This window comes from Gracilinanus agilis, chromosome 2 (genome assembly GCF_016433145.1).
Source record: "Gracilinanus agilis isolate LMUSP501 chromosome 2, AgileGrace, whole genome shotgun sequence".
Classification (NCBI taxonomy): Eukaryota; Metazoa; Chordata; class Mammalia; order Didelphimorphia; family Didelphidae; genus Gracilinanus; species Gracilinanus agilis.
In genome coordinates this window covers 636,180,630-636,194,696 of record NC_058131.1, presented here as the reverse complement: position 1 = coordinate 636,194,696, position 14,067 = coordinate 636,180,630, and the positions used below count along the sequence as shown (strand labels likewise).

At 37.9% G+C, this 14,067-nt stretch overlaps 1 protein-coding gene across 1 annotated transcript in view; it reads right to left on the bottom strand.

Annotated features, from left to right (window-relative positions):
• The window catches only part of BTBD16 (BTB domain containing 16), a 140,785-nt gene that overhangs the window by 83,781 nt on the left and 42,937 nt on the right, over positions 1-14,067 (bottom strand). The window contains exons 6-7 of the mRNA XM_044662609.1: positions 9,491-9,580; positions 8,186-8,300 (exon numbers count right to left, since the gene is read on the bottom strand). Of these exons, the coding sequence (XP_044518544.1) occupies positions 8,186-8,300; positions 9,491-9,580 (205 nt within the window). The remainder of the gene's footprint in view (positions 1-8,185; positions 8,301-9,490; positions 9,581-14,067) is intronic.

Genomic DNA, 14,067 nt, shown 5'->3' with positions numbered 1-14,067 from the left:
AAGAGCTCAAAAAAGAATTCAAAAATAAAATAAGTGTGAAAGAGAATTCTTTACTCTATCGCCTATCCTACTAACTTAAGTACCTCACTAGATTGTAAATTGTCTACCTTTTGATTGAATTAACACAAGCTCACTAGGTGGAGGAGCTCAAAAAACACTTAGTAAATTCTCACCCTCAGAAATTCAATCAGCCAGGAGTATTCACCTCTCCAGAGGGTGAGAACTTAACCTTCAGAAAGTGAGAGGTCAATCCCACAGACAATGTCCCCTGGGTAGTGCCAGACAATTTGGAAACTGTGATTGGCCCCTGTGAAGAGGGGCAGGGATAATAAATCACCATAAAAGCAAGCCCCAAACTCCCTCTGAGGAGATTGTCTTTGAGAAGATAGTCTGAAGAGATTGTTTTCTGGAGATAGTCTTCTGACTGGGGCGAGTCTTTGAGGAAGCTTTGCTGGAGATGGCAGCTTGGATCTTGGGCTTGGAGCTCGGCTTCAACTTAGACTCTGACTCCTTGACTACTTCATTGGGTGAGTGAAAGGCTGACTCCTTTCCTAGTTTCCTAAGAGATTAGCTTCCATCTTGGAGGAGGCCATGTTGTTACTCACTACCAGCCTTCCTGGTTGAGAGCTAATTAATCTCTGCCTGCATTAAGCAGACCCAGAGCAAAACATTTAGGTTGATAGGATAGATAACTTCTCTATCCCCCTTACATTTCTTTTATTTATTGTTTCCTCACTATTTGTAAGTATTTATAAATAAATTTCTGACTTGAGATATAATATATGTTGGTAACTACATAATTTCATAAAATTATTGTCCAACCATTAATTTTCACCTTTACATTTCAGAGATCAAAGAGAAATGGGGAAAAAGAAATTAATGCAAAAAGAAAATAACAGCTTAAAAAGCAAAATTGGTCAAGTGGAAAAAGGGGCACAAAAATCCAATAAAATAAAGAGTTCTATGAAAAGTAGAATGGATCAAATGGAAAAGGAGGACCAAAAGGTCATGGAAGAAAATCAGTCTTTAAAAATTAGAATTGGACGAATAGAAGCCAATGACTTCATGAGACTTCAAGAAACAATAACACAAAATCAAAAGAATGAAAAACTAGAAGAAAATGTGAAATATCTCACTGAAAAAACAAATATCCTTGAAAATAGCTCCAAGGGAGACAATCTAAGAATTACTGGACTACCTGAAAGACATAAAAAAATCCTAGGAAAAATATTATAAGAAATTATCAAAGAAAACTGCCTTGAATAAGAGGGCAAATTAGAGATTGAAAGAATCCACAGTTCACCTCCTGCAATAAATCCCCAAATGACAACTCCTAGGAATGTCGTAACCAAATTTAAGATCTCTCATGTGAAGGAAAGAGTACTGCAAGCAGCCAGAAATAAACAATTGAAATATCATGGAGCTCTGGTCAAGTTTACACAGGATTTGACTGCTTCCACACTGAAGGACCAGAAAACTTGGAATATGATATTCTGGAAGATAAGGGAACTGGATTTACAACCAAGAATCACCTACCCATCAAAACAATTGTTTATATTCCTACATGGAAAAATATTTGTAACTCTTAAAACTTTTATCATTATAATAGTAGTTAGAAGAAATATACATAGACAGAGGGTAGTAAACTGTTTAGGATGATATGCAAAAAAAATCAAAGGGTAAAAAAGAGGATTGCACTGAGAAAAATGGGGAGAGGTAAAATTGAGAAAATTGTAACACATAAAGAGATACAGGGAGAAAAAAACCTGTTGCAATGTAAGGGAGGATGAGGGTGATTATGAGTAATACTTAAACTTTACTTTCATTGGAATTGATTCAGAAAGGGATTAACAGCCAGATCCATTGGGACATAGAATCCTATTTTACCCTATACAGAAGAAGAAAGGGAATAAGAAAAGGGGTGATGAAGGGAGTAATATAAGGGAGGGGGAAGTTGGGGGGATGATTTAAAGGTCCTATAGAGAAGTGGGAGGCATTAAGATTTATGAATCAGCCTCGTAAGAGTATAATTACATGAAATCAGTCCCCTAGATCCTGATCAACCTTGTTTGATCTGATTAAATTAGTTTATTGTAAACTGAAAAGCTAAGGGCTAATCCTTGGAGCTTAGGAACTCCATTTAGTTGTAATAAAACCCATGAGAACCATACTGAAACAGCCAAATAGCTATCCCAAATATTCCTTTACTACAGTGGCCTTATCTAAAAGTGGCATCAGAGGTCCAAAGGTGCCAGTTCTTTATCCTTCTCTATTTCCTAGGTGGGCACCATAAGCCAAAAGAAAAGCTCTCCAAATGTACCCTTAACATCCATGTTATGAGGTAGTCTCTAGCATGGACTCAAACGGAACAAAGAATTATATATTTGCATGAATTAATTTTTCAACCATTTGTTGATACCAGTGTATTATGAAAAGTGCATCCCCAGTAACAAATAATTATGTTTACTGAGTATAGTGGTGGTATCATTTAAATCCTACAATGTACAGAGTCCTGAAGTCAGTAGGAAAGCATAACTCTTTTTTTTTTTTTTTTTTAAGATCCTTACCTAATACCTTAGAATCAATGCTAAGTATTGGTCCCAGGGAAGAAGAATAGTAAAGGCTAGGCAACTATGGTTAAGTGACCTGGCCAGGGTCATAGAGCTAGGAAGTATCTAAAAATACATTTGAACCCAGGACCTCTTGTCTCTAGGCTTCGCTCTCTATCCACTGAGCCACCTAGCTGCCTCCTTAGTATAACTCTTACTCAATTTTTTCTTTTTATGACTTTGAATTTTTATTTTTTAGAAAATTTTTCCATGGTTACATGATTCATGTTCTTACTCTCCCTTCCACCCACCCACCCACTCCCTGTAGCCAACTCGCATTTCCACTGGTTTTAACATGTATCATCAATCAAGACCTATTTCCTTATTATTGATGGTTGCACTGGGGTGGTTGTTTAGAGTAGTGATGGGCAAACTTTTTTTTTAAACATTTATTAATATTTGTTTTTAACATGGTTACATGATTCATGCTCCTACTTTCCCCTTCACCCCCCACACCCCCCAACTCATGCCGACGCCCATTTCCACTGGTTTAATCATGTGTCATTGATCAAAACCTATTTCCAAATTGTTGATAGTTGCATTGGTGTGGTAGTTTTGAGTCTACATCCCCAATCATGTCCACCCCAACCCATGCGTTCAAGCAGTTGTTTTTCTTATATGTTTCCTCTCCTGCAGTTTTTCCTCTGAATGTAGGTAGCGTTCTTTACCATAAATCCCTCAGAGTTATCCTGGGTCATTGCATTGCTGCTGGTACAGAAGTCCATTACATTTGATTTTACCACAGTATATCAGTCTCTGTGTACAATGTTCTTCTGGCTCTGCTCCTCTCACTCTGAATCAATTCCTGGAGGTCTTTCCAGTTCACCTGGAACTCCTCCAGTTTATTATTCTTTTGAGTGCAATAGCATTCCATCACCAACATATACCACAATTTGTTCAGCCATTCCCCAATTGAAGGGCATACCCTCCTTTTCCAGTTTTTTGCCACCACAAAAAAAGCGCAACTATAAATATTTTAGTACAAGTCTGTTTATTAATGATCTCTTTGGGGTACAAACCCAACAATGGTATGGCTGGATCAAAGGGCAGGCATTTTTTTATAGCCCTTTGAGCATAGTTCCAAATTGCCAGCCAGAATGTTTGGATCATTTCACAACTCCACTAGCAATGCATTAATGTCCCAATTTTGCCACATCCCCTCCAGCGTTCATTACTCTCCCCTTCTTTCATTTTAGCCAATCTGCTAGGTGTGAGGTGATACCTCAGAGTTGTTTTGATTTGCATTTCTCTAATTATTAGAGATTTAGAACACTTTCTCATGTGCTTATTGATATTTTTTATTTCTTTACCTGAAAATTGCCTATTCATGTCTCTTGGATGGGCAAACTTTTTAAAGAGGGAGCCAAAGGAAAGGAAATGCTCATCTATCAGTCTGTTTCTAAGGCAACTTTTGAAGTTTCATTGTATCGTATCCTACTCATTGTATTCATCAGATTAGGAATAATGTGGGTGAGGCGAGATAGAACATTTCAGGGAGCCACATCTGGCTGTGGGCCATGGTTTGCCCATCACTGCCTTCGAGTCTACATCCCAAATCATGTCCACATCAACCCATGTGTTCAAGCAGTTGTTTTTCTTCTGTGTTTCCACTCCTGTAGTTCTTACTCTGAATGTGGGTAGTGTTCCTCTTCATAAGTCCCTCAGAATTGTCCTGGGTCATTGTATTGCTGCTAGTACAGAAGTCCATTACGTTCAATTTTACCACAGTGTATTGGTCTCTGTGTACAATGTTCTTCTGGCTCTGCTCTTTTCCCTCTGCATCAATTCCTCAAGGTCTTTCCAGTTCACATGGAATTCCTCCAGTTTATTATTCCTTTGAGCACAATAGTATTCCATCACCAACAGATACCACAATTTGTTCAGCCATTCCCCAATCTAAAAGGTCTTTAAAAGGATTAGGGACCAATAAAATTGCCTATGTCATAGATATAAAATATATATGCATGTAAAATTACATGTCTGTTATATGTATTCCATCACCAACATATATCACAATTTGTTCAGCCATTCCTCAATTGACGGGCATACCCTCGTTTTCTAGTTTTTTGCCACCACGAAGAGCACAGCTATAAATATTTTTGTACAAATCTGTTTATCTATGATCTCTTTGGGGTATAAATCCAGCAATGGTATGGCTGGATCAAAAGGCAGGCAGTCTTTTATCGCTCTTTGGGCATAGCTCCAAATTGCCAGCCAGAATGGCCGGATCATTTCACAACTCCACCAGCAATGCATTTATGTCCTGATTTTGCCACATCCCCTCCAACATTCATTACTCTCCCCTGCTGTCATTTTAGCCAATCTGCTGGGTGTGAGGTGATACCTCAGAGTTGTTTTGATTTGCATTTCTCTAATTATTAGAGATTTAGAACACTTTCTCATGTGCTTATTGATAGTTTTGCTTTCTTTATCTGAAAATTGCCTATTCATGTCCCTTGCCCATTTATCAAATGGAAGATGGCTTGATTTTTTTTGTACAATTGATTTAGCTCGTTGTATATTTGAGTAATTAGACCTTTGTCTGAATTTTTTGTTATATTTTTTCCCAGTTTGTTGTTTCCCTTCTGATTTTAGTTGCATTGTTTTTACAAAAACTTTTTAATTTAATGTAATTGAAATTATTTATTTATTTTATATTTTATAATTTTTTCTAACTCTTGCTTGGTGTGAGGTGGTACCTCAGAATATAACTGTTACTCTTGAGAAATGTAGAATCTAGGTGAAGAGACCAGTCAATAACTAATGAAAACAACACCAAGAGAATGCCCTATGAAATTGAAATATTTACCACTTCAAGTATATGATAAAATGGCAGAACAGGAGAGGGAAAAGAGGCAGTCCTAGGAGGAGATCAAATGCAATTTATAGCAACTTTGGATGTTTCATATGTAATTTATATATATATTACACTTTTTTGTATTTATATAAATAAACATGAACACACATGCATATTTACATATACATGCACGTGTAATAATACATGATGTATATTATATACATGTGCATATGTATTCACACTTATGAATTACCCATTTGCGAAAGTATCTGCAAACACCAAGTACTTTTAAGTTAGTGTATGAAGAATGACAGTGGGTTTAGAATTGTGGATATGCAAGAAACTCATCACAATCCAGATTTTTATAAGACTTAAAACTTTTCAAATTGATTTTGCACACATCCCATTTTACCCTCAATAATCCTCTGAAACAGGTTGGGTAGAAAAGGATAACCCTGGATATAGATTTTTTTAATGGTCTAGAGAAGTCAGATTCACATTATCAATCAATGGCATAATTTAGCACAGATCCTAGTTCTCATAACTCCCATACCAGGCTCTTTCCATTACAACCAAAGCCTTTCCACACAAACTATAAATAACTTCTCTGCCTTCCTGTCTGAAAACACTCTGGCCACATTTCAAATAGCATTTAGATAAAAACTGAGTTGAACGCCATCTCCCTACAATCACCATACTTTAAATGGATTAAGCTTTCAAAATAAATGTTTAATAGCAATAGCTGGCATTTATATAGACCTTTAAGGTTTATAAAGCCCTTTACATGTGTTATCTCCTTTGATCCTCATAAAAACCATGGGAGGTAAGTGCTATTATTAAGCCCATTTTATACATGAGGAAATTGAAGCAAAGAGAGGTTATACAATTTGTTTAGGGTCACATAGCTAGTAAGTATCTGAGGCCAGATTTGAACTCAAATCTTTCTGATTCCATGTCCAGAAATCTTAATCACTGCACCACCTTGCTGCTTAATGAACTGAATTCATATTTTAAAAAAATCTGACTCCTTTTTGGGTTGTTTATCCTTTGTTTCTGAAGAGGATTAATATCATGGGGTGATGTCTTGACTTATGCATGAATTGGATCTAAGTGAGGCAGAGATGCACAAAATTGTCAGCTGCACTCTTTCTTCTAGAGTCATTAAAGTCCAGTGGAAAGACAAAAGTCAGGATAATTGGTGATGGCCTGGGATGTAGTAGATGACTTTGGTATCTTTGATATCTGATCAAGTTTTGAGCTTGTTTCAACTGCCTTCATGGATGTTGGAACAAACTGTTTTCATTCTACCATTCCACCAGGGGACGTCTTCACATGCTTAGGGTAGTCATTTTGCTAACTTACCAATGAATTTGTAACCCATTTGTAACCCTCACTCTGGTTTCAAACATCTACAGAGATAGTTTACCAGGATGTGGTCCCTGTGCATGATACAGCTTCTTAGAGTCACAAGTGAGTGTTGGGTAAAAGATAGACACCAAAGATAGATGAGTAGTCATGAAAAGGACTTGGAAAGCCCTCAACATCAGAGGCCCTAGTCTTCTTTGAACACCCATACCATCCCAGCCTCTTTCTAGGGAGTGATTAATTGGCAGCAAAATTCACAAGGTCAAGTAGTCAAGTCAATGGACAATTCACCTGAAGATATTCTCTTCCTTTTCAGCCTCTGTCCAATCCTTTTTGCATTGCCAACCCCAGGAAATATGACATAGCTATTACTCTAGAGTTTTGATTGTAAATATGCCAATTTGGGATTTCTAAATAGGAAAGTTTAATGAGTAAGGGAAAGGAAGTCATAACATTCTGTATAAAAAGTTGGCTCCAGAGCCAAGAAGACCTGGATTCAAGTTCAATCTCTGAAACACATTGATTACATGACTGTTTGAAAGTCACTCAACCTCTCAGTGTTCTTTGGCAACTCTCTAAGAGTTCAAGTTGCAGAGAAGGTACTGATCTGCATTGGTAGAGGGAAGTTTCCTCCTCTGGGATTCCCTGTATCATTAAAGTTACAGGTCTAGTCCCTCTCTCTATCCTTAATGAATTAGAGACTCAGTCAAGAACTTGCAAGCAGGTTCAGTTTGATCAATGGGAGGAATCATTTACTGCCTATGACTTAATAGGCAAATGCAAATACTCTTCTGCTAACACCTGAAATTTTATGTTTAGAAATTTTGTATTCATTTTCCCCCTATTAATATGAAAAAAATCACTCGAGAAATAACTCACCTAATATTGGATCATAATTTTTCACGTGAGGAAATTGATGCCAAGGAAAAAATGTGTAACCTTAGCTCAACATTAGACAGCTGGCAGTGACTGAGTAGATCTCCTGACTCCTAACTAATGCCTTCTATCTTTTCTGTCCTATCTTTTATGAAACTATAGAAGTTCATCACCAAAAGGGACTTTTGAAATTATCTGAGCTAGCCCCTTCAGTTGAAATGGAATTTAAAAACCTAGATATGCTGCACCTAATCCAATGCTCTTTTTTACAACATTGTGCTTTCTTATCTGCCTCAAATCCTTTCCAGCTGGCTTTAGGAGAGGGAAAGGAAAAGAAAGGACATCAGGGACTGCCCAGAGAAGACAAATCAGTTGGGACACCTCCACATCTGGGAGCAACATGAGGCAGAAAAGCAAAGACATTACAAAGTCAGGGAAGGCTGCTTAAGAGAGAAGTAGGAAAGCATCAGGATCCTTTATTAAAAATTTTCCTTAGGATTAGCCCTATCTATCCACAGTCATACTAATGTTTCCTTACTTTTTAAACAAACCAGAGAACTGGAGAATGTGTGCAGATGCCAAAACTCCCAGGACATCCTCCATTTGCACCTCTGTGTCACTGCTGTATAGACTCTTCAGGGCTGTGGCAAAGGCTGTAGGAAGCAACATTCAAAGAGAAAATTGCTTCAGCGTGAGGTTCCTTGGGGCAAGCCCCTCAACTTCCTCCATCTAAAGACCTACAAATGGGCCCACATTGTAATTCGCTGGATTCTGCCCTAAGAAGGACAGAATGACCAGAAAGTCAGTGACCAACTGTCTATGAGCAGAATTCAGCAAAGACAGCTTTTTGTCATGAATTTAAATCATTCAGACCACCTTATTTGGAAAGCCAGGACAAATGGAAGAAAAGGACTTTGAATTACTTTCTCTATATTGAATAAATGCTGGAAAGGAGATGTTACAAGAAGAGAGCAAGCCAAGTATTTATGCCTGACAGTCCCTCTTACCTTGATTTAAGATTCCATGTTGTGAAATCACTTACTAACAAGGTATTTGAGGTGCTTAAATAATTCATTCTCCTTAGATGGAGCTTAAAATATATCTGCCAAATGTAATGACCTAGTAAAAAGCATCATTGTAAAACTCTGGTATATGAAATATTCTTTTGGGAATGTGAGAATATACCCAATTCGACCATTCTGACTAGTGGTTTAACCACATCAGTTGTTTCCCACACTGATCTATTTTCCTAGCTGGTCAAACATCAAAAGGGTCAAGCTCACAGTGTTTGTGGGCACAGACTTGAGGTACAGCCAGAGAGACCTGCACTGCATTAAAATAAAGGATTTTGTTTTGATTGTGAAGGTATGGAAATAAAGAATGGTGACACAGTGGGCCCACATTGGGCAAAATATGAGGTTAGAAACTGAGTGGCGATGGACATGTTGGTAGATCATATTGAAGAAGACAGTCTTTGGTAAAGGATGCCCAAGCAGAGGGATTTCCTAAGCCAAATGTTCATTTGCGCTCTAGGGGAATAAGTTTTTCTGGGGATACATACCTGACATTGTACCTTTTTGACTGCCAATTAAATCCCACAATATTTCCTTTCCAAGAATTTTACTTCATCTTTAGTAATTTTACTAAATGTTCATTTTTTATTCACATGTTCATTGTTTTATTTTTCAGAATAAAACATTTTAACTATTTTTTATTCTGTAAGCTTCTTTTTCCTTTTCATATATTCAGTTCACTTGAATGAATAGATTATTAACTCTGGTTCTTCACACATATGGATGTCTGACTCAATGACATTCTCAAAAAACAAGGCAGTTTACATTACCAGTTTTAGTGACTAGTGGATCATTAATCTTCAAGGAAATGACTATCTTCTTCACTGAAGACTTTTCTTTGATTTCCTTGGGTGATTGAGCTAAGAAATTAAGTGGGATACATGTGTTGAGAATTGTGCAACTGATACTGTTCCAGCCATAGTTAACGTTCCCAGACATTTTCATGACAGCCCACCCTCCCCACACCCCAAGGAGTAGGCAAGGAGCTATGAAGGCTCTCAAAGTCTTATCACTCTCTAAACAAACTGTCATGGTCATGTGCCCTTCACTGAAGCCTGCAAACGACAGAGAGGCAATCAACTTGGCTGTCAGGCTCCTTCTACCTGTTCAGAGCCTTAGGACCATAGACTTAAGAGCTGGGGAGGACTTGAGAGAAGCCATCCAATTCACCACCCACTTTTCCTTTATATATATATATACATATGGAAATGGAAGGTCTTCAATTGAGTCAGTTGGTCATTCAATCAACAAGCATTTATGAAATGCTTACTATGTACCAAGCACAATGCTGAGAACTGGAAATATAAAGACAAGCCAAAAATAGTTCGTGCTCTCAAGGAGTTCCCATTCTAACTGGGGAGACAGCACATAAATAACTAGGTTCAGGAGAGATAGGTATGGAGTTTAGGAATGCAATATGGCAAGAGTGCCTGGGAGAACTGTTAAAGACCTCCTATAGAAGATGGAATATGAACTGTCTTCAAGGAAGTCAAGGCAACAAAGAGGTGGGAAGTATGGGGCTAGTATTTCAGGTACAGGAGACAGAGCAAAGGCATGAAGATGGGAGTCAAAGTATGTTCAAGGTACTACAAGAAGGCCAGTGTAACTAGATTATAGAATATGGTTCATCTTTCATTTTTAAAGAGGACCAATGGCATCAGTGGGTGATAACTTGATTTTTGGGTGAATTGAATTAAGTAAGGCAGAGTTGCATACAGTCATCAGCCTCCCTCTCTCTTCCAGAGTCATCAAAGTCCAGTGGCAAGACAAAAGTTAGGACAACTGGCAATGACCTGGGATGCAGAGTATGTCCTTGGTGTTTTCAATGTCTAACCAAGCTTTAAGCATTCCACAGAAACTGCTTCAGTCATCTTCATGCATTCCACAGAGACTGCTTCAGTCATCTTCATGCATTCCACAGAAACTGCTTCAGTCATCTTCATGCATTCCACAGAGACTGCTTCAGTCATCTTCATGGCCACTGGAAAAAAACTGTATTCATCTCCCATTCTGTCAGGGGAAATCTTCACATACTTGAAGTAAGCACCTCCCCTAACTCATCAATGGGGTTGTGGCCTATCATTTTACCCTTGACCTGGCTTAACCCATCTGCCTAGAGAATTTACTGAGGTGTGGCTGTTGCACATGCTACAGCCTCTTGGAGTCACAGGTGAGAGCTGGATGACAGGTAGACACCAAAGGTGGATGACCATTCCTGAAAAAGACTGAGCAAGCCTTCACACCAGAGATGCTGGTCCTTCCTGAACACCTCGTATATCCATACTCTATGAATTTAAAATACACAGAGGGGAATAAATTGTAAGAAGATTAGGTAGGAACTAGATTATAAAATGACAAAGGAATTTATATTTGATCCTGGAGGTAGTAGGAAGTTCCTAAAGCTCATTAAGCAGGGTGGGCGACGTAGATTTATGCTATAGAAAAGTCATTTTGGCAGCTGAATGGAGGATTGAAGTGGGGAGAGAACTGAGCCTAAGGAAACCAGTTAGGATAATATTACAGTCATCCAGGCAAGAAATAATGAGAGTCTGAGTTGGAGTTGTAGCTATATGAGTGATAATAAAAGCTGTTGTGATGATAAAAAAGGCAAGATTGGACAACAGATTAGATTTGTGGGGAGATTAAGAGTGAGGAGTTAAGGGTGACACTGAAGTTGAAGGCCTGGGTGACTGGGAAGATAGTGGTGCCTCCAAAGTTCAGAGGGAAGAAGGTTTGGGGGGAGGATACTAAGTTTTCTTTCGAACATCTTGAGTTTGTGATGTCTATAGGACCTATCAGTTTGAAATGGTCAAGAGGCAGTTAGAGGTACGTGATTATACCTCAGTAGAGACATTAGGATTAGACATATCAATATGGGAATCATCCACATAGAAATGATCACTGAACCCATGGAAGCTGATGCAATCATTAAGTATGCAGTGAATCCTAATATATATAGTATGCAGTGAAATCCTAACCTTAAGTTTATCCAAGGCAGTAAAACTTGGAAGTGGTATAAAAGTAATTATTTTTGTAATATTGCAGCATAATGGATAGAAAACTGGCCTTGCTGCTAGTACACCAAGTTCAAGGCCTACCCTTGACATATAAAGACTATGTATGATTCTGGACAAGGCAATTAACCTTTCAGTGATCTAATCAATTCTTTAAAACCTTCATTGTGGACACAGTGCCAACCTGCATTAGTAAGAGGAAATCTATTTCATAAAATCACAGATCTGGCCCTTATTCCTTTGAGGCCTGACATATTGGAGCATTTTTATATCAACATGGTATAGCCCTAGATTTGGAATCAGAAGACTTAAATTCAATTCCTGTTTGCTACAACCAGGGCAACCTTGGGCAAATCACCTAATTTTTCTAAGTTCCCAATTTCTTCATTTATAAAATGAAAGTGTTGGACTAGTTCATCTGCAAGTTCCCATTGAGTTCTGAAATCTATAAAATAATATTGTGAGTAGACCCTTCTACACAATGAAAAGATGATGCCAGTGATCCCTCCTTCCTCCTTGGACTTTAACTAAGTTGTGACACTTGGAGGTGCTCAAAGTTTATAAGTATTTAAAGCACCTCAAGGGGTCCATATCTTTATAACTTCCAAATATTAGCCAGTCAGACAGCAAGCATAAGTCAGAGGCAAAAAACTTAATCAAATCAGTTTGGATGACTGACTAGGTTAAATCGAGTAAAAACATCAATTGGATTTAATAAACATTTATCAGGCAGATACTACATTCAAACCCTGAAGGATACATAAACAATGAAAAGTCTTTGCCCTCAAAGAACGTAGACTTAACATTGAAAATAAAGCTCAGAGGCATCTTTTAAAACTATAAATTTATTACTTCTTTTGTTTTTTTCTCCTTTTAAACTCTTTGGGTTTGGGGATATATGTTAACCTGAGATCCATAAACTTGTTTAAAAAATAATTCAATAACTTTATTTTCAATATAATTGGTTTCTTATATATTTCATTTTATGCACTTAAAATATTATTCTGAAAAGAAGTTCTTAGCTTTTGGTAGACTACCAATGGAATCCATAGCACAAAAAATGTTTTGAGGACCCCTACTCTAAATCAATGGAGTCATCATAGGTCAACCAGTAAATTGGATCCAATGGGGAAATAAGCCTTGGAATCCTCTCCTAATAGAAGAAGAAAAAATATACTAGAGATTTATGGAAACTGAATGGAAGGGAAATACTTAAAATAGGGGTTTCAAGAACCCATGTAAGAATCATAGGACCACAGATCTAGAGTTTGGAAGGGCTCTTAGAGGCCCCTGAATCCAACTCCCTCATTTATACAGATGAGGAAACTGAGGCTCAGGTAAGCTAATTGATATGAGGCAATGATTAATCTTCCAAACCATTATTCCACAGCGATTTACCTACAGTTCAAGGAGTATTTTAGCACTAGTATAAGAAAATGTTAATGTTAGTATAGTATTCCTATAGCCCCTTTCTCCCTAATTTGGCAGTAGTTCATGATGTGGACATTTATGGTCATCATCTTCCCCATATGGTGGTTCATTCTCTAAGTCCATGGAGTAGAGTCAGCAGGCTAAGCACCTCCAGGGACCTGTTTGGTGCCATTGTCCCAGAGCTTTGCTATCTCCTACTTAAAATTCCACTCAAGTCCTACAGTGTCTGGGGGTTTTCTGGGACACCTGCTTCTAGTGCTGGGCATAAGGCCATGCTGCACAGTGCCAAAGGGCAGTACATGGCTAGGCTATACGTGGCCAACTGGGCAACTTGCTAATTGTGGAGACAAGAGGGGGATTTGTTTTTTAAAGTTGTGAAAACTTGATCAGCAAAGTTTGGGCCTCCAGACCTACAGATAAAAGACAGAATGCAGTTTTATAGTCAGGATTTCATAGGTCTAAGAATAAATCATTTTCCTTTAGAGACATATCATAGCACAGTAGAAAGAGTCCAAATTTGAGATTCAAAAGACCTAGTTTGTATCTCACCTCTGTCATTTTTAGCCAAATCAATTTACCCACCTCTCAGGGTTGTTTTTGAGGGTCAAAAAATATTATGATAGTGAAAGCATTTAACAAAGTGTAAAACACTGCAAATACGAGAGGAAAGGTAGTCGTATGGTGTGTAAATAGATACCTGGATTCTGAATCAGAAAGAATTGAGTTCAAATATTTCCTCCAACAACGTCTGACACAAGATGAGGGCTTAATAAATGCTTGAAGACTGACAGAGTGACTGATACAAACAGGTTGTATGACCCTGAGGTAAGCCATTTATTTAACCTCTCAGGGATCTTGAGAACTGTCTAAGACCATGAGCTAAAGGGAAGGTGGTATTATAG